The sequence below is a fragment of the Lampetra fluviatilis genome, chromosome 27 (assembly GCF_964198595.1).
Source record: "Lampetra fluviatilis chromosome 27, kcLamFluv1.1, whole genome shotgun sequence".
Taxonomy (NCBI): Eukaryota; Metazoa; Chordata; class Hyperoartia; order Petromyzontiformes; family Petromyzontidae; genus Lampetra; species Lampetra fluviatilis.
The window spans coordinates 13,148,561-13,170,415 of record NC_136301.1 but is presented as its reverse complement, the minus strand read 5'-3'; the positions used below and the strand labels follow the sequence as shown (position 1 = coordinate 13,170,415).

Sequence of the window (21,855 nt, the reverse complement as noted above, 5' to 3'; positions counted from 1 at the left end):
ATCATGTGACAACCTTTCAAAAAATTGTTCTCACATATATTTCGGATAATTCCTGCACATTAAAAAAATATTCCATTGAATTTCGAGACCTCAAACATCCTGTACAATGTTTTGAAATGTCAAGAGAAGCTGCTCTGGAACTGGAAAAAATCACAACAGGTTATGGTAGTCATCTTGGTGGCCATCTTTAATTCTCAGCCTTAGGTTGAACATTCGGCATGGGAACAGCGATTTGCGGTCAAATATCCCTGCAGACACCTGCTGGTGGCTTGTCACATTAATTGCCTCTCACGTCACACGATTTTTGGATGACTGCTTGTGCTTGTGTGTATGACTAGACATAGCCTGGCACAAACATCGTGGTGATGTCACCACCACTTCGTGGCGAATGGCGGTTGTTGTTGTGACTGCATTTGTGTGCGCATGCGTGTGAGTGCATGGCTGTGCATGCAAAAACAACATCATACCTCCTCGATGGTGCCAGACGGTAATGCTGTGGTGGATGTGAGAAATGCCATGCAGTTAAGGCCAATTCAAAAATCGGTTATTCCCCACATGATGCTTGTAGCCACTACAGCAGCCAAATGGGGGCTCTGGATGTGTGCGAGGGGCTGGTAACTCCTCAACCTTCAATTCAACTATCACTGAACTATGTGCAAAATATAGAACAAAGATTTTGCCGGAGGTTCAGGGTAGACAGGCGTCTGACATCTCCTGGCCAAACCTCAATTGTCAGAGGCAGGAAACTGAATCCTTACCCTCGGAGTTCCTCCAGAAACAACAAAAAGCCACTGCGAGTGGCCACGTGGAATGTTCGAACGCTCATTGCGGAGGAGAGGCTGCCACTCCCCTGTCGTGAGATGGACCAGTACTGTCTGGATCTCTGGCATTCAGTCACCATGATGGGTGGACAGTCCTCTATTCGGAGCAGGAGACTGACAATCAACAGGGAGTGGCTCATATTCTTAGGTTTTTTCGGTAAAGTCACGTAGGTAAAACATCAAAATTAATAAAAATAATCAAATAAAATAAAAATCACGACGTTTCGGAGGCAACACAAGTCTCCGTCATCAGGTGGGACCGTCACAGCCAGATTAGCTGCATCAAGTGAGGCAATGATTCAAGATGTAATCCCTTAAAAGCAAGTTTGAGGGGGGGAGGAGAGGGGGGGGGAGCTCATCAGAATGTGGTAGCCAATGAATGGAACGTATCGGGAGGGAGGGGGGCGGGGCTCAAAGACCGCACGGAGTACCACGTACAACGCATCGGGAGGGGGAGGGGGGCGGGGCCAAAAGGAAGGACGACGGCTTGGACACGGTTGTGCGCAAGCAACTACTGCTGCACACGCCCCCCTCTCTGTCCAATGCGTTGGCGTGTGCAGCAGTAGTTGCTTGCGCACACCCGCGTCCAAGCCGTCGTTCCTTCCTTTTGGCCCCGCCCCCCTCCCCCTCCCGATGCTTTGTACGTGGTACTCCGTGCGGTCTTTGAGCCCCGCCCCCCTCCCTCCCGATATGTTCCATTCATTGGCTACCACATTCTGATGAGCTCCCCCCCCCCCTCTCCTCCCCCCCTCAAACTTGCTTTTAAGGGATTACATCTTGAATCACTGCCTCACTTGATGCAGCTAATCTGGCTGTGACGGTCCCACCTGATGACGGAGACTTGTGTTGCCTCCGAAACGTCGTGATTTTTATTTTATTTTATTATTTTTTTATTAATTTTGATGTTTTACCTACGTGACTTTATCGAAAAAACCTAAGAATATGAATCCTTGCAGTCACGAAAGCTTCAAATCTAGGGAGTGGCTCTTCAGAACAAAATAATGAAGGGGCGTGGGAGCGTGGCGGTGTGGGAAGCTGTAAGCCCCAGGCTACTTTGGGCTCGCCTTCCCATCAACCAGAGGCGAGGAGTGGTGGTGGTGGTTACTTATTCCGCCACCGAAGATCTTAGTCAGTCAATCCATGGCACCTGGGTCTGTCTCGTGACCTCCAGCCAGCGGGCGTTCGACACTTCACGTGACCTTAAAGGGCACTTAGCCTGGCACAAGTGCCACGGTGACGTCATCGTCACTTCGTGGCGGTTGTCGTTGCACATGCGTGACTGCGTATGCGTGTGTGAAGGTGTGTACGTCCGTGACTGTGTGTATGTGGGCATGCATTTGTGCAGCACCCGCTGGCCGTCCTGCAGCTGGGCCGCTCGAGCGAGCTGCGGCCTGGCGAGTTTGTGGTAGCCATCGGCAGCCCCTTCGCTCTGCAGAACACCGTGACCACCGGGATTGTGAGCACTGCGCAGCGTGGGGGCCGCGAGCTGGGCCTGCAGGACTCCGACCTCGACTACATCCAGACCGACGCCATCATCAACGTGCGCGCCGCACCACGGCACTCGCCGCAACACACCGTGACACCACACCAAGATACTCGCCACAACGTGACACCACACCGTGATACTTATTGCACCCACGGTACGGCGATAATCACCACACTGCACCACAACACAATGCGCACAACACCTCACTGTGATACTCACCACCCTGGATCGCAAAACACACCAAACACCACACCGTGATACTTTCACACACTCTCATACTCTCTCACTCCAACTCTCACATCAACAAACACTATTCGCCACTAGGTGTACTTTATGGCCACGTGAAGTATCGAACGCATGCTGGCAGGAGGTCACGGGACAGACCCAGGTGCCATGGATTGGCTGACTGAGATGATGGGCCGATGCACCACCTCTACCCCCTAATGTGCCAACTTGCTGTGTTTTAGCCACCCGGCGCTCCACTCATTGTCGTGAGCATTGATCCTCTGTTGTTGCTGGAGGGCAACTGCCTTCAACTGCCCAATAGCGTCCTTCACGAGCCTCCTCCACAGAGATCGATCTTTACACTGCTAGTACCAGCAATCAGCAAGTCCACTCAGCTCCACATCCTCTTGTACCACATCACCTCATCTCTTCTCTAGCCCGTGCCACGCCCGTTTAGCCCCTTTTATCCAACTGAAAAAAGCTATTTAGGTATACGGTGGCTGGGAATGCGGGCTACATAACCCAGCCAATGCAGCCTTGCCTGCTGGAGGAGCTCACCGATGGGACTTTGTCCAGATATTTCAAGGATTTGTGACCTCACACAATCCAGCCTGGTTAAACTCAAGATGGATTGTAGGCAGGCCAGCCTAAATGTTTATAACTTGCGAAGATGTTCCTTTAGGGGGGTCCACGTTTTACAAGCATAGATAAGGGAGGGCATGACGGTGACCAAGAAGACCTGAAGCTTCGTGTAGAGCGACAGACCAGGAAGCTTCCACACAGTATTACGCATCCGATGAAAAGCAAATGCCGCTCGACTGATTCAACGTGAGACCTCTGCTGTCAAACCAGAGCTGGTCATAAGCACACTGCCCAAGTATGGAAAACTCTCCACTCACAACTGCCCCATCACCAATGGGGAGTTGAAGGAGTGGAGTGTTTGATGGCACAAAATACCCCGGCAGGTGCTTCATTTTTGTGGGGCTGATGGTAAGGCCCCACCTCATAGTGGCACATCTCAGATTGAGCAGCAGCACTTCCAACTCATCTAAGTGAGCAGCAATGGCCCGATCATCAGCATACATAACATGGTTGACCAATAGGGTGCCATCCCTTGACCGCACCAGGGCATCAATCAGCCTCCCATTGTATCTGTATCAGACAGAGATTCCTCCGGTACAACCAGAGAAGGCTTCACAAACTAAGTGGTAAGAAAAAAGTTTAATTATCTGGGAGCCAGAGGACATCCCTGTCACACCCCAAGGTGAACAGGGAATGGCTCCGACTCCTGCCAAAATAGTTTTATCCGGGCCTGCCCACCATCATGAAGGTCCTTAATGATTTGTGAGCAGAGAGTTACGGACTCCGAAAGCATGAAGAACAACCCAGGGCCCAGGCCTATTCATGGTAGCATAGGCCTTGATCAGGTTAATAAAGCAGAGATGTACGTCCTCCATAATAGATCTTTTTTTTGTAGATCCTGTCGGAATTCCCTATACCTCTGCTGTAGCAGACAGACAGAAAATATGTCATCTGTGCAGGAGCGCCCTTTCCTAAAACCACATTGGGGCTCCGCAAGTCTCTCCTAAGCGTGCCTGGCAAGGTGATGTTGAATAATTCTTGCCAGAACCTTTCCCGGGCATACTCAGGAGAGAGATGCCCCTATAGTTGTTACAGTCTGTGCGGTCCTCTTTCTTAAAGAGAGGGACCACCTTCCAATCCAGCAGAACCCGTCCAGTGGTCCAGACTGTTATTGTGATGTTATACTGGTAGGAACGAAGTGGACCAGCCTACAATAGATTATATCGTCCGTCCGTCCGACCGTCCGTCTGACCGTGTAGCAACATCGCCCCCTACTGCAAACACTTGGCATGACCCTACAAAAACCTTTAGACTCAGTGACGCTTTCCTGGCTAAACAAGTGTAACATTCCCTTGTAATTCCCTCAGATAGCTTTTAATTAAAACATTTAAATTAATGAGGCTTTCCTGGCTAAACAAGTGTAACATTCCCTTATAATTCCCTGAGATAGCTTTTAATTAAAACTTTGAAATTAAAAAATAATATCGTCCGTCCGTCCGTCCGATGTCCGATTACGTATAGCAACATCGCTCCCTACTGAAAACACTTGGCATGACCCTACAAAAACCTTTAGACTCAGTGAGGCTTTCCTGGCTAAACAAGTGTAACATTCCCTTATAATTCCCTGAGATAGCTTTTAATTAAAACTTTGAAATTAAAAAATAACTCACAGCGCCCTAAAGCCTACAGCTAGGCCTAAAGCCTCAAACTACGCCTATCACTCTCCCTTCGTATCGTACCCCCGCGTGTGTGCAAGGGAGTTAATGTTTGACAATGTTACATTCCCTGATGCTTTTAAATAGAAACATTTAAATTTAAAGCTTTTACTTAAATAATAAAAACATTTAATTTTAAAATTAACTCACGGCGGCCTAAAGCCTAGAACTAGGCCTCAACCTCTCCCTTCGTATCGTACCCCCGCGTGTGTGAAAGGGAGTTAATGTTTTACAATGTTACATTCCCTGATGTTTTTAAATATAAACATTTACATTTAAAGCTTTTACATAAATAATTAAAACATTTAAATTACAAATTAACTCACAGCGGCCTAACGCCTACAGCTAGGCCTAAAGCCTAGAACTAGGCCTCACTCTCCCTTCGTATCGTCCGATTCAGTGTAGCAACATCGCCCCCTACTGCAAACACTTGGCAGGACCCTACAAAAAATTTAGACTCAGTGGGGCTTTCCTGCCTAAACAAGTGTAATAATACATTATGTTTATATTCTTTGGTTATTCGTTCCTACCAGCCCACCCCGCAGGGTCCTGTTATAGGAGAGTCTACACACAAACACCACTCTCCCTCAGAATTTTGCTTTGGAGATCATCTCAGAACAGCGTGTTGGTAATTACAAGCCCATGGGCTACACAAAAATATATCAGCTTCCTACCGTTGTGATTGAACTGATCTGGCCCATACCTTCCAATCACTCCAGACCAGGTGTTAGCATCATGACCAACTCAGGCATTAAAGTCACCCAACAAGATGACTCTATCCCAAGGGGCCACTTTAGCTAGCACCTGTGACAGGTCATAGAAGGCATCTGACTCATCAGCCTTGCCTGCATCCCTCCACTGATGTTCGTATTTGGTGGGGGCATAAGTAACCACGACCACCACTCCTTGCCTCTGGGGCTTACAGCTTTCCACACCGCCATGCTTCCATGCCCCCTTCCTTCTTTTGTTCAGAAGATGAGCCACTCCCTGTTGTTTCGCAGTCTCCTGCCCCGAGTCGAGGACTGTCGACCCCTCATGGTGGTAGGAGCCAGAGCCGGTCCACCGTACCCCCTGAATACCACAGCGATCCAGGCTGTACCGGTCCAGCTTCTGACAGAGGAGTGGCAGCCTCTCCTCTGCAGTGAGCATTTGAACATTCCATGTGGCCACCCGCAGTGGCTTTTGGCTGTTTCTGGAGGAACCCCGAGGGTAAAGATTCAATCTCCTGGTTCTGCCAAATGGGGTTTGGCCAGGAGACGTCATCGACGCATGTTACCCTGGGGCCTCCGGCACAAGCTTAAGTACATGTTTTTTTCCATAATTTAGTGGTACTTGAATTGAAGGTGGAGGGGTAACTAGCCCCTCGCACCCGTCCAGAGCCCCCTTTGGCATGAGGAGAATGGCCAATCAAAATTTGCCCTCCCGCCATGGCACTGCTCACCAAAGCGTTACCGTCCGGCACCAACGAGGAGGTAGGGGGTTGTTTTGCCAGACAAAGATCCCCCGCGTATAGCCTAAACAGACTGTTGGGGCAAGTGCTGTTAGCGAACACCTAATGAAGGCCAGAACGGCACACAAGGGGGTGGGTGGCCAACACCACGCCCCGCCGCCTTTGTCTCCCTAGTGGCAATATTTACGCATCACACCAGGTACTAATTTGAGGCTGAGTCGATCTAGCGGAGGCCCATAACCGGTTTAGATTAATTATCGTGACTGATGTCGGCCATGAGCGGGAATCGAACTCGGGTCGCCAGCTTCCTAGCACAGCGCGCTAACCGCTACACTATCACTCCCATACACACGCACACTGTCACACGCACTCTCTCACACACACTCTCACATTCACTCTCACGCACTCTCTCACCCATACTCTCTCACTGTCACACACTCTCACACTCTCACGCACTCTCTCACACACACTCTCACACTCACTCTCACATACGCTAACACACAATCTAGCACTCTCTCTGCCACACACTTTCACACTCATTCAGATACTCTCACTCTTGCCCAAAAGCTCAAATTTGACAGTGGTGATGATGTTGGTGATATTGATAGTTTCCGGTGATGTTGGTGATGATGTTAATGATGGTGATGCCAGTGATGCTGGTGTCGATGGTGATGATGATGTTGGTGATGTCATTGCAGTACGGTAATTCTGGAGGGCCGCTCGTCAACCTGGTGAGTGATGTCACATGACCTTGACCCTACTCTGGGGCACCGGCTGTCAAACACAGTGCGACCACGACGACGATGATGAGGCAGCCTGCGTGATGATGTAATAACCATGATGATGTTCACGTTGGTTTTAGTGATGGTAGTGATAATAATAAACGTACTTTCATTTTATAAATAACTAGCTTTACTACCCTGCTTCGCCTGGTACTTGGATTCTTATCTAGGATTAATTTCATATCCCCTTATATTTCACTGAAAACCCCTGAAAAAATTGATGCTTGCAATAAAGAAAAAAGCCGAAACAAATCAATGGAACTAAATCGGATGTTTTTCACTGAAGGAATTCAACCCTAACCCACTTATACGCAAGGTCGATTTAGGCAACTCGGGAAGGGAATTACGTGGCGAGCTGAAAATTGTCGCCTTCCCTTAGAAATTCCAGACAGCATGAGCGGTGCAAATTTCATGACGTCAGAGATCAGCGGTCGAGAGTTTTTGCTGCTTCACACAAACAGATGTATTTTCTGCTTTATATTTAAGAGCGAACTGAAAATTGTCGCATAGACTTAGAAAATAGAGACAGCTATACCACGCATTTGTGCGGGATACACGGCCTACGTGGAGAATGCGGACGTCAGCAGGCACACTGCATTACGTTTCCGCATGCGGGTGACATGACAGATGTGACGTCACAGCTTACTTGCCGTGCAAAATAGATGCATTATTGCGCGCCCCCCCCCCCCCCCCAAAAAGTCTCTTTTCATAATTTTTGCATGGTGTACAGTCTGGAAAGTACCCACATGTCACATTTCAAGTTTGTTGCATGTTGGGCAGTATGCTAAACATTTTGAACAGACACACATTCACAAATTTCCCTTTTATATAAATTAAGATTAATGTACAACGCTGTACATTAATTATATAAGGACCAACTACCTTATACAGCCACTACTACCAAGTAAATGAAAACCATACTACTACCAAGCAAAATCAAAATTAATAAACAATTGTCACCAAAACAAAATGCACAAACAACAAAGGTTATCACAACAACAAATCAGTCCATGGGGTCTACTACACATCCCAGAGCACAGTCCCAACTTCTCAACCAAGCCAGGAAACCTTCATAGAAAGGGCGGTGATGGAGTGTCAAAAAGGTAACGACTCATTTATACCAATCGCTCCAATGTCCACAAAGAATTTGGAAAACAATGCATCCTTGAAGGTGATTAGAGACCGAATAGGTAGCCAGTGGAGGGGTCGTGAAATGGGTGTACGTAATATGATGATGCTTACGGGTATGAGTAAGTACTCTTGCAGCTGCGCTTTGGCTGTACTGCACACGTTGGATGAGAAACTAAGGAAGACCAAATTGAAAAAAAACATGGCAGTCGTCTATCCTGGAAGTTACAAATGCATGGATTATTGCTTCGGCAGTCATATCGGAGAGAGTTTCGGATACGGGAAATGTTACGAAGATTAGATGAAAGTAAACGGGCTTGCACATATAGGATATGTGAGAAGAAAAGGAGAGGTTACAGTCAAGAATGAACCCCAGATTTCGTGCCTGTTGACGAATATGAAGATCAGAGTCAAGCAGACCGACGGTAGATTGCTGATGTTGTGAGGTAATTGATTTGCCCAACTAAGATAACTTCCGTTTTCTAGTTATTTAGCTGAAGAAAATTTGCTGCGAGCCAGTCAGAAGCTGCAGTAAGACAGGACGTCAGGGTGGAAAGTGGATTTAAATCAGACTGATTGAAACTAATAATTAATCTGTGTATCATGTTCAGGAAATTGTGTTTTATATCAAAAGCTTGAAATGAGTTTGCCAAGAGGAAGAACCTATATATGTCATTAGACCTCCTTTACGAGTACTAAAATATAATAATATGGGGTTTCCCCTTTTTACTGGCAACAAAACTGAAACCTTTTAACAAGGAATCATGTGTGCATTAACGACAATACGTGTGGTCAAAATGCAAACAAAAAACACACTCTGATAATATATGCATTGTCCTTGAAACTTATTGGTCCACACATGATTCCTTGTAATAAGGTTTCAGTTTTGTTGCCAGAAAAAAAGGGGAAAACCCCTATTATCAACCTATAGGCCGAGCACGTTCAAAGAAGTGGAAACGTGAAGGAACTGATTTAAAAAAAGGGAGAACATCTAATGATGAATTTCACGTTCCAGTAAGGCAGATAATAGCTACACTACATATTACTTTACCAGGTAAGACCCACTGAGATACAAAGCTGTTTTTCAAAGCAACCTTGCCACAAATAATAGCTTATCATGTGGATTTTTTTTACAGCAGCCAAATGCTCTAAACGCCTATTTCCGAATGTGGAGGGAGATGCCGGATGACCGAGAGAAAAATCTACACGACCTCGGGGAGAACATGCAAACTCCAAATATGTAGGCCTCAGTGTCGGAATCTAACCCACTACCTCCTGTATACCAGGCGAGGTAGTTAACATCCAGACACCGTGGCACCCTCAGTCATCCCCTCCAAAGGAAAATCATCAATACTCAGTGTTGTATTGTTAATTCAGAGAATGTTTAATAAGGATAATTTAATCATCATGGGTATACAGAATGTGGGGCAGGTGTAGACGGGATGAGAGTTTGTGGAGAAGACCATTGATTCTTGCCGAGTGGCAGATGACGGAGTCTATGCGATATGATGGGTATATGAGATTGGGAACCAGCGATGAGAATTAATGATGCATTTGTTCGCATGAGTCAGGTCAATTGATGAATGCATTATCCGACTGTACACCTACGGTGTACTGTACATAAGGCCGTCGTTGTATTAATCCCCGCAGTTAACAAACCGAGTGGGCGCTTGGGTCTGGATGATGCGGAAGTGTATTTCAGGCCCAGCAGAAAATCAGGCGAGTAACTCGTTGCTACATTTCAGAAGTAGGTGACGTGTTTTAGTGACAGAAGCGACACCGGATCAACCAAGCCGGTTTAGCCAGCCGGAGACGCCGCCGAGAGGACCGCGCTGATGTATGCAGGTAACCTCCCAGCCACATAATAGCCGCTAAAGATGAGCCAGCGGGCAGCAAGGTTGCGACCAATGACCACACAGGGGACCAGGGGAAAGGCGGCAGTTGATGGAGGGTCCACAAGGTGGGTGGGAAAAGGTTGAAAAGATGGTGGCCACCACTGCAGCTTTCCCTGAACCAATGGCCCGGGAAAACCAAGTGGTAGGCAATGATGTTGATTATGACGGTAGTGATGTTGGAGGTGATAATGTTGATGATGTTGATGGTGTTGATGAGCTAGGATGGCGAGGTGATTGGCATCAATGCGCTCAAGGTGGCTGCTGGGATCTCGTTTGCGATCCCCTCTGATCGCATTCGCCTCTTCCTCTCCGAGTCGCACCACCGGCAGACCAGAGGTGGGGAGTCCTCCCTCCCTAATCCTCTACCTTCCTTCCAGTGCAGCAAAAGTTGCATATGCTATGGGCCCCAAACTTTAAAGTGCCCCGCGCCAAATGCTTTCAAGCTATCAGTGATTCTACACTTGCTCTAATACTATAGTACTATACTGCCTTCAACTTGTATGAACGACTGCGTGTTTAAGGTTAGCGTTTTGTCGTATTATCTGCCTGTATAGCAAATTAAAAAATATAATTACTTTACTGTGCAAGTACAAAATTTGTGTTTTAATATGTATGTGTTTTTTACTTAGGGCCCCTTTATAACAAATGCTACAGGCCCCGCACCAGCTTAATCCGGCACTGCTTCGTTCTCTTTCTCCCATCCTCCTTTCATCCTCCCTCTCCTCCTCCCTCCCTCCTCCTCACTTCCCCCTCCCCTTACTCCTCCCTCCCCCTTCTTTTCCCTCTCATGCACATTCTCTTCCTCCTCCAACCCCCCCCCCCTTTTTGTCGTCATGGCGATGATGATATCCTCGTCGTCTTCACAGAGAAGAACGAGATGAAGCGACGATACATCGGCATCAGCATGCTGACGCTCACCACGAGGTGCGAGCCCTCACTCCACATTCACCACAGCCTCGCCACATTCACCACAGCCTCGCCACAATAACTCACTCATTCACCTCACTCGCCACAGTCTCACCACATCCTCGACATGCACGCTAATAACGCATTAATAAAGCGCTTTCCTACAAGGTACTCAAGGCAATGGCACATCACAACATAAACAAATCTTTGTCCAAGGAGAGGAAAAACGAAGAAGCTGGGACTTAAACGAGGGGGGGGGGGGGGCAGAATGAAGCCTTCGGCGTGGCCACACAAGCACAAGGCCCCGGTGAGGTTGTGAGGTAACCAACTTGTCCACTTTGGGGAGCCTCATAGGTCAAAAAGGAGAATGTTAAACTTCAATCTGAACTTCATAGGGATCGGCTGGGTTTCTTGATAAGATTCTAGCAGCTGAGTTTCAGTTTCAAGTTTAATTTATTTGGTATAGCCCTGTGAGCCATTCGGCTCTTGAATCGGGTGCAACCGCAACAAACAAAAAACAAAAACATGAACAAGTTCACCGAGGACTCGGGTGGGAACACACGAAAGAACAGCATCGCAGTAATCGCTCCTTGCAAACACATGGACGTGGGTCGGCCTCTCCGTATCCCCCAGGATGACGAGCAAGGTCCCGGGCGAGGTCTCGGGCGAGCAGTGCGATGTTAGTGACCGGCTCAACCACTGAGTTTAAGCAAGTTCATGGTCATGATGAATGGTGTAGCCCAACTTAACTTAAGCATGTGAATGTCAGGTTTCAGTGAAAAACTAAATAAAAAGTGTCGATATCACTGACAAGATCATGAATCAACAATGACTTATTACCCATAGATCCAACATCGCACAATGCACAAGTCGCAAAGGCTGGGGATTGCACAACAGTTATATAGGATACATGTGAAGACATTCTTGGAAGGCTGCTAAGACAAAAAAAAACGAATTGCGCTGAAGCATCTGTGGCTGAGCTGGATAACAAAGATAGGTTAATTGAGGCTGCATTGTTGATGGACTGACACGGGCGCAGCTGTGGCCAAAGCCGCAGTGTAGAGGATGGCCGACGAAGGGAGCAGAGGGCCAGCTCCGTAGGACATCCGAGGCGCAGCTTGTGAGACCAGGAGCAGGGCTGGTGAATCGGAGAGCCATATAACTCATACTGAAGACATTGCTTCCCGGACCATTTCGCCACCAGTCAACCTCATCGTCAATACTACACTTACCACAGCCTCACCGCAGCCTCACAACCTACATGATCATCACAGCCTCACCACATTCACTCACCAGAGCCACACAAACGCACATTACCACAGCCCCACCACACTCCGTCATCTCACTACACTCACTCCAGTCTCACCATACTCACACGACATCCTCTTCACACATACACCACCTCACCTCAAGGTGCGAACTCTAACCACTCACACACTCACCACACACTATCACCACATAAACAGTCTCACCACTTTTTATTCTTGGTTCTTTCGGTAAAGTCACGTAGAAGGAAAATAATAAAAATAAAACATAATAAAATAATTCTCACGACGTTTCGGCCACAACGCAAGCAGCCGTCTTCAGGTGGAGAAGGCCTTCTCGACAGACCTGTTCTCCACCTGAAGACGGCTGCTTGTGTTGTGGCCGAAACGTCGTGAGAATTATTTGATTATGTTTTATTTTTATTATTTTATTCTTTTCCTTCTACGTGACTTTACCGAAAGAACCAAGAAGATGAATCCCTGCAGTCACGAAAGCTTTAAATCGAAATTTAGTCTCACCACTCTCATTCACCACACACTGATAATGATGGTGATTATGTCTTAGACTGATTAGTGAGCTCCGACTGGTTCTGTGGTGATGATGGTGGTGGTTATGATGGTGGTGTTGATGATGTTGATGATTGTCACATACGGGGAAATGACATTCACTGGGATAATCTGTAGTGAGGCAGAGTAGCTTGGTTTTTGATTTGGTGACAGATTGGACACATTAAAGCGCAGTCCAGCAAAGAAACGTCTCAACGACGCTGACAACACCAGAATGACTAACCCTGACCCTTGCTGATCTCGTGTTCGACACGCACGCCATCACAAACAATGGCTTGGTAGTCGCTAGGCCTTCACCAGTCGGGTAGGTTCACCTCGTTACAGACTGTACGATCGTAGTCACCACCGCAGAACAGGTTGATGACAATAAATACCAACATGTTCACTAAACACGCCCCTTCTCTCAGTCTCCATAAATTACGTCGATTTAGGTTATTAAATCGACCTAAATTAACTGAATTTCACTATCTGAATGGCTGTTTACACCTATGTGTCTAAGCGTCTGTATTATCTTATGAAGGTATAAAGTTAAAACAACACAAAAATCACTCACGCTTTCTGCCCCGTTCAAATACGAAGCCTCTGCCACGCTGTCTCCTCCTGGCAATGCTGCATTTCTCTATCTATAAACTAATTATTTTACCATGTAAAGCCCGCTGAGCTATAGAGTAAACCCTCTCCAGTCGCGGGGAATACATTCTTAAAAACGCTCGCGAATGCAGAATTCGCGAGTGCAGAAACCTTGCTCAACGGGAATAATTGGGTTACGTTCCTGGTGCGAGTGAACATGGGGGGGGGGGCGGGGGAATGGTAGATGTTTAATAACGATTACTACAATAAATAAGTAATAAATCATGAAGAACTTTTTTTATTACCTTTGATGATGATGATTTGACGATGACGGTGTAGGCAGTGATGGTGAGGAATTCAGGAGCATGACTTTTTGGGAGATGCAGGCGTTTGATTTTCTTTCTTTCGTACGTACTAATAGCAGCAGATTAAATATGTAACTTTAGATTTGTTATCCACTCAATTGTCTGTTCAGACGAAGAGTGGATCTTGTCCATTCCTCCCTTAAAGGAGTGAAGACAGCAGCTGGCTTGGGATTGGTGACCACACTCGTGGCCGCGTTATTTGTGCATCAGGTGGCCGCATCGGCCATGAATGATAACGCAACAGTTATCATTGTAACACTCTGGGGAGCGCTTCTTTTTAATGGGCCTCAGTCGATTCCATAGCAAATGTAGGCCTACCACAGATGCACTCTCACCGATATCGAGCTTATCTAATACTTTTACTTGTTCACTCACACTCATCACTTTATAACACGTAGGCTTTCTCGACCAATATCCATAATAGAGGTTTTGGGTGGGGGGAGATCGCGTATATACAAATGTGTCGTTAAACCCGCCACCACCTGACACAGCCAATGATGAAGGTTTGTCACGTAAACAAAACGTGCCAATTCGTTACTAGTTCAGCACACCGGTCGTGTGTTGGAGAATAAACCTACAACATTTACAATTTGAGTACGATATATCACCTCAGGTCTTCACACCTAATTGGCTCACAAGTGAGGACATCACAATTATCCCTCCATTTAAGACGGAAACAGGAGGATGATTTATCCACATCTCTGGCTGTTGCCTGATGAGGCTGGTTGTAATTTATGGCGAAACGTAGTACTCGAATTGTAAATGTTATATACCTCAATGTTAATAGGCGAAATGTAAATATTCAGACAGAGAAGGGACGTGTTTAGTGAAAGTTTTGGTATTCGTTTCCATCAGCCTGCCCTGTAGTGGTGACTACGATTGTCCGGTCCGTAGCGAAGTAGTGATGGCATAGCCACTATCGTGGCACATTGTTCGTGATCGTGTGGGGGTTAAACACGAGAGCAAGCAAGGGTCATCAGGGTCCTTGTCTACAGGCAGAGACACAAACTTGGACTCTTGGTGTACAACAAACGACACTGGTGCGAACGACGACACACACCTGTATTTTGCGGGACGTTAAGAGAAGTGTTTTGCTGTATTTTGCTTTGATGTGGCACCTCAACCTTTGCCATGCAAGCATCTCGTGGACAAAGACCCCCCGTATTAATTCAACAGACTGTTGGGGCAAGTGCTGTTAGTGAGCTGTGAGGGTCGCTAGCCCCCGAGATCCCTCCCTCGGTACCCCTAACGGCCGGGTTAACCTCATTACTCGCCCCCTCGCTGCTAGGCGAACCGCTGCTGGGTTCTTCACCCATGGGGTGAGAGCCGTCGCTCCAGGATTCCCCTCCCCCGCGGGTCCGCGTAGTAGGCATGGTTAATTACGTACGCGCACACCCACACACAGCTCTGCGCGGCACTCACTCAACCCTGACCACTCACGCTAGGATCGCGCACCTGTATTATACACGTCGTGAACGTGCGCGCACACACACATACAGCTCCACACGCGATACCCACTCTTGCGCCGCTCTGCGCCGCGCTCGCCGCTCACGTTATGATCGCGCACCTGGGGTACGCCGATTACGCACGCCGCGAGCTTACGCATACACAGTACCACACGCATTCACACTTATAACACGAGATCACACGAGGCCACGATCAGCTATTAATGATTTATTGTCTGCTACGTGGGACTGGTTGTTGAGTCAGTATGAATCGACGAGGCTGCCTACTCTACTAACCCGGAACCTATTCCCTATTTATCGTTCACGAAACACTTTTACCTCCTTACTCACGGTTTGAGGCACTCGACGTTCCGTGGGTTTTCCTCGCTGCTTGCCTCGACACGTCGCACGGACGTCCGGAGGGCAGAGCTGGGGCAGTCCTGGACGTTGGCTTCTCGGAGCAAGAGTGCGATTTCCCCTTTGCGCTCCCCATTTATCCTCCCTACCTCAAAGGGAATGCGGCTCTGGACAATAGGCTCGCGACCCTCTCGCATGCGCACCGCCGTTCCGGGCGCTTTTGATATGCGACTTAATGCTCAACCTGCGCGGCGCAAATTCCAATCAATCCGCTTTTGATATGCTAATTAATGCTCAACCTGCGCGGCGCAAATTCCAATCAATCCCTTTCTCACGCAGGCCCCCCCCCATTATCGCAGTTTATGCGGCGGCGTCCGTCACAAAGGTGCGCCGTGGGAATTTGTGCACGGCTCCCCGCGTGACCCCGCTCTCCCGATTACTCATACTAACAGCCTTATCCTTTAACTCCCCTAACAATGGTGCCTGCGTGTTTTCTAATGATGCTCCTCCATCACAATGCTTATTCCCTCTGCCTGCCCCGTCGATACTTGCGTGTGTGGGGTGTGTGAGATGCGTTTCCCCCGCGGTGGCCGAGTGGCCCCTCGCTGCGACCTTGCAACCTTAAGGCCGGTCGCAGCGCCGCGGTGCAAAGTAGCGTCGGGGGAGGTCGTCCAATTCCCTGGTCGCCGGAAACCGTGAAAGTTTAATCCCGATAAGGGCTTCTCGGATAAAAACCGGTCGGCCAGGTGACCTCCCCACGGAGCTCTATGGGGGGGGGGGGAATGCGTGCGGGTGTGTTCGTGTGAGGTGAGGTGAGGGGGACGCGGGGTCGGCTCCGTCGCTTGGTGGTGGCGAGGTCTTAGATGGGGCGCCTGCTGAACGGCTTCGTGGCGGCGGCATGACATAGCCCCCCGAGGTGCTGGTCTCCGTCCCGGGTTGACTGGAGCACCTTGCTTGAGCCGCGCCCACGAGGAAACGTCCCCTGGCGGGGTCGGGGCATCTCGGGGGCCCGGCGGGGCCCATGTAGGGTGCGAGGCCCCCCAACACGAGGGTTGCGGGTACTCCGGGATTACGGGGCCTTCGAGTGACGGGGTTCTCTCTCGCCGGGGCCGCTTTCCACGGTTTTAAGCGGCGGACGTTGACCACCGTCTCTCGATCCCTCTCCCCGCCATAAATTAGTACCGTCCAGGGGGAGATCTGTCGCACCACGGTCCAGGGTCCCCGCCAGTAGGTCGTCAGTTTCCCCACCTGCCCGGCCCCGACGCGAGGGGTGTGTAGCCACACCTTAGCGCCTGTCAGGAATAAGGGGGGTTCCATAAAGGGGTCGGGTGCCCTGTTCCTGCCGCCGATGCGCGGCTTCCCCTTGCGGGTATGCTCGGCCTCGGGCTTCTCGCAGGGTCTCCAACAGGTGTTCCACGGGGCGGCTTCCCTCCTCCGGCTGGGGGAAGGGACGCCGAATAGCAGATCTGCGGGTAAACGAGACTCACGGCCGAACATCATTAAAAACGGGGTTTGTCCCGTCGACGTGTGTACGGTGGTGGCGTAGGCGAAAAGGGCGTAGGGGAGGTGTTCGTCCCAATCCCGTTGATTTGCGGCCGCCATACGTTTGAGTTTCCCCGCTAGGGTCTGATTCATGCGCTCCACCATACCGTTCGCTTGGGGGTGGTACGCTGTGGTTCGATCCTTCTGGATTCCGAACTCTCGGCACAGTGCCTGGAACAACTCGGCCTCGAACTCGCTACCCTGGTCGGTGAGGACTCGTTCTGGGATCCCGTGCTTAAGTACGTAGTGTTCCACGAATGCCCGGGCCACCACCAAGGCCGTTTTATCAGGGATGGCCACTGCCACGGGGTAGCGGGTGAAATACTCTACTGTGACTAGGATATATCGGTTGCCTCGATGGGATCGCGGGAATGGCCCCTGTAGGTCAATCCCGACCAGCTGATTCGTGCGGCTGACGCGGAACGGCCTTAGGGGTACCTGGTATCGTGCCGGTTTCGGCCCGCACTGCTGACAGGCGCGGCAGCCCTGTACCCAGGCCGCCACGTCTTGTGCCAATTTGGGCCAGAGATACTGGCGACGCAGGGTCTCTCGAGTGCGTCGTTCCCCATCGTGGCCCCCGAGTGGGTGGTCATGCACCAGCCGAAGCAGCTGGGGTCGCACCTGGGCAGGAACACAGATGCACCCCGGCTGGCCGGCCTCGGTTAACTCCCGTACCACTCCGTTCTGCACACACAACCGGGCATACAAACCGCTCCAGGGTCCTGGTAGGGCGCTCTTTTCCTCCCGCAGTGCCGCCTCCACTGCCGCCAGATCGGGATCTCGCTGCTGGGTCTGTCTCAGCTGCTCGTCGTTCAGGCCCGGGAAGGCGCAGCCGACGTCCTCCTGGATCCGTCCGATCGGGTCCCGAGCCGCGGGTCCCGCGCTTGCCGTGCGGTCGACGGGATCCTCGGTGCCACCTGTGAGGGCCTCTGTGGCGCACACTGCACTCTCTCTCGCTGGGGGGGGGTCCGTTGCCTGCCGGCAGCGTCCCCCCGTGAAGCACGGGCAGGCCTCCTCCGCCCTTGTCTCGGCGTCCACCGTGGGTCGCCTCGACAAGGCGTCCGCGTTTGCATGCGTCCGGCCAGCCCGATACTCGATTTGCAGGTTGTACTCCTGCAACTGCGCCAACCACCGGGCCATCTGCCCCCGCGGCTCCTTGAATGTAAGAAGGAACTGCAGAGCATAATGGTCAGTGCGTACGCGACATTTCCTGCCGTACAAATACGGCCGGAACTGCTTACATGCGAAAATCACGGCGTACAACTCTTGGCGGGTCACGCAATAGTTAAGCTCGGCCCCACTCAAGGTCCGGCTGGCGTACGCGATGACTCGTTCCGTCCCATCTTGTACCTGTGACAACACCGCGCCCAGCCCGCTGCTGCAGGCGTCGGTGTCCAAAATAAAATCGGTGGTAAAATCGGGGAAAGCGAGGGTGGGGGCGTGGGTCAGGTGGTCTTTGAGAGTGATGAAGGCCGTCTGGCAGGCCCCCGTCCACTGGTAGGGGTGCTTAGGGGAGGTGAGTTGGGTGAGGGGGCGTGCAATCTCGCTGAATCCCTTTACACATCGACGATAATAGGTGGCGAGCCCCAAAAATGATCTGATCTCCGTCAGATTCCTTGGCTGTGGCCACTCCACTACGGCGCGTACCTTCTCCGGATCGGTGTGCACACCTGCCTCGCTGACGCGATGCCCGAGGTACCCCACCTCGCGTTGTGCGATGTAACACTTACGTGGCTTGAGCTTGAGATGAGCCGCTCGCAGTCGCTGGAACACCTCTCGAAGCCTGGACCAATGCTCAGACAAAGATCTACTGAACACTATCACATCGTCCAAGTAAATCAGGCACTGTTCCCATTGCAAGCCCCGCATCACCAACTCCATCAGCCGCTGGAACGTCGCGGGCGCATTGGTGAGTCCGAACGGGAGTACTCGAAACTCGAATAGCCCCATCGGGGTGGTGAATGCAGTTTTCGGCCGATCCTCCTCCGCCATCTCCACCTGCCAGTACCCGGACGCGAGATCGAGGGTGGAAAAATATCGCGCTCCAGCGAGGCTGTCGAAGGTGTCGTCGATGCGGGGTATGGGGAAGGCATCGCCGAGCGTGACTGCATTTAGTTTACGGTAATCGACGCAGAACCGGGTTGACCCATCCTTTTTCGTCACTAGTACCACTGGGGCTGACCAGGGGCTCGCCGAGGGCTGAATTATGTTATCGCGAAGCATGTCCCCAACTGCCTCTTTGATTTGAGCGCGTTCGGGTGCGCCCACTCGGTACGCAGGGAGTTTGATGGGTCGGGCTGCACCGGTGTCAATTTGGTGCTTAACAAGATCGGTCCGACCCACGTCCGAGTCGTGTTCACTGAATACGTCGGGGTACTCCCGCAGTAACTCGCGCAGCCGATCGGCCTCTCCCTTAGGTAAATCCGCCCATGGTACATGTAACGCGTCGAGCAGGGGAATGACCTCGGCTCGGGGAGTCGGGCCGACTCGCCAGGCCAGGTCCTGGTCACCCTCAGAACGACCGGGGTCCTCAGCCCAGAGTGCGAACACCGAGTCGTTAGAGTGGCGTGCGTGCAGGGGGTGTACGGTGGCTATCGGGGTGCGCCGCCGCAGTATCGCTGGGGTACTGTGGGGGTTAAACATCCGCATAAACAATCGGTCCCCATCTGCGTTTACCAACGTGGCGGATCCCATGACCCCATACCGTTTTGCCAACTCCGGGTGAGGAGTTAGCATTACCTCTCCTGATGGTCGGAGCGTGGGGTCGGTGGGGGATATTGCCACCGGCACCAGCATCTCGGTGAGCGGGCCGATGGTGACTGCCGTCGCCAGGATAGCGGCCACAGGTGCGAAGCGGGGGCGCGTCGGTTCTCGTCCCAAGAACGGTATCCGCTCGCCGTTGCTCTCCATGGTGGCGCATCGCTGGCGGGGTTGCACGTTGAGTCCTAGCCGTTCTAAGAGGTCGGTACCTGCGATACACTCGTGACACAACGCACTCGACACGTAGAACTCCTGGGTGCACACCTGACTGCCTATGCGGACCTCTAGGGTTGCTCTCCCCAGCAACCCCATTCCGGCTCCGCTCGCCGTGTGCAGCGCGCGGTGGGGGGCCTGCAGGTGACGCACGTCGACCCCGATCGCGCTGCAGTGTGCTGCACTCACGAGCGAGGCCACCGCCCCCGTGTCCAGCAGGATTCGGGTACGCACTCTGTTTACCTCCCCTTCCACCAGCGACGTGGCCCCCGTGATCCCCGCCACCAGCTCCCGTAGCCAGTCGCCAGGAGTCACCATTTCCGGGGGCGTTGTTGCTGGAACCTGTGTGGAGATCACTCGCTCGCCATTATCACTACAGCTTGTTCGTGTCGGGGCTACGTCGATTTCACCCCCCGGTGGTCCCCTCTCTAGGGGGGCCTTAGTGTTTGACCTTAGCTCTTGTCTAGCTCAGGCGACCTGAGGACAGTCCCTCCTGAGATGCCCTCGCCGATCGCAAACATAACACGTCCGGGGAGGGGTGGCGGCTCCGTAGTGGGCCCCCTGCCCGCTCCCTCTCCCAGTTTGTCGCTGCCTGGACTCCACCTCTAGTTGGGTTACCCTTCCCGTTAGCCCTCCCACCGTGGCGCGCAGCTCCCCCATCTCGGACTGGATGGCCTCAACGGAGGACTGCAGCTTGGTCATATTTTTATTCGCTTCCTCGCGTATATCTCCTATGCCAGCCTGTAACCCGGCTACCCACCCTGGGGTGGTCTCGCTGGGTCTCTGGGGCTCCCTTGCTCGTCCCCTTACTGCGATGGCGATCTCTTCCTCCTCGTCGGAGAGTAGGCTCGCCACGGCGCACTCTCGTCCCCTCCCTCGAGGCTGCGCGCGCTCACCCGAGAGTTTCTCGCATTTGCGCGCGCGCTCGACGAGGGTGTTAAAGGAGAGGCGTGCACCGTCGACATTTGGCTGCCACCACGGGGTTTGTGCCAAATATCGCTGGACCTTCCCGGCGGCGAGGCCCTCAATTATTTTTGACTCGTACTCCGGGTACGTGAGCTGGGTCAGCGTGCGCACGTCCTCAGCGTAATTTCGCAAATCCTCGCCGGGTCGGCGACGGCGTGCCTCTAATGCTGCCTGCGCCTCCTCCTCGTCATAGGCGCCGAAGCGTCGTTCAAGTTCGCACATTAATTCTTCCCACTGAGTTTGTGCGCTTGCGGGCAAAGCTTCCACAAAGTCAGCTGCCCGCCCATCTAAATGTAGCTCTAACTGCTGCAACGCCTCCTCATCTGACCACCCATTAACCTTTTTAGCTCCACTGATGCTGCGGGCAAACGATTTCCATGATGGAATTCCTTTGCCCGTAAATGTGCATTTTACTTTAACTTGGGTTAGGGGGCCTCTCTCCCTTGGGGGCGCGGGGGATCATCCCGTTTCTGACACCAATATGTGAGGGTCGCTAGCCCCCGAGATCCCTCCCTCGGTACCCCTAACGGCCGGGTTAACCTCATTACTCGCCCCCTCGCTGCTAGGCGAACCGCTGCTGGGTTCTTCACCCATGGGGTGAGAGCCGTCGCTCCAGGATTCCCCTCCCCCGCGGGTCCGCGTAGTAGGCATGGTTAATTACGTACGCGCACACCCACACACAGCTCTGCGCGGCACTCACTCAACCCTGACCACTCACGCTAGGATCGCGCACCTGTATTATACACGTTGTGAACGTGCGCGCACACACACATACAGCTCCACACGCGATACCCACTCTTGCGCCGCTCTGCGCC

General features: G+C 51.4%; 1 protein-coding gene across 1 annotated transcript in view; it reads left to right on the top strand.

The window, feature by feature from the left end:
• Positions 1-21,855, top strand: part of LOC144942511 (serine protease HTRA3-like) — a 64,944-nt gene that overhangs the window by 25,429 nt on the left and 17,660 nt on the right. The window contains exons 3-6 of the mRNA XM_078869370.1: positions 2,167-2,361; positions 6,978-7,010; positions 10,306-10,420; positions 10,951-11,008. Of these exons, the coding sequence (XP_078725496.1) occupies positions 2,167-2,361; positions 6,978-7,010; positions 10,306-10,420; positions 10,951-11,008 (401 nt within the window). The remainder of the gene's footprint in view (positions 1-2,166; positions 2,362-6,977; positions 7,011-10,305; positions 10,421-10,950; positions 11,009-21,855) is intronic.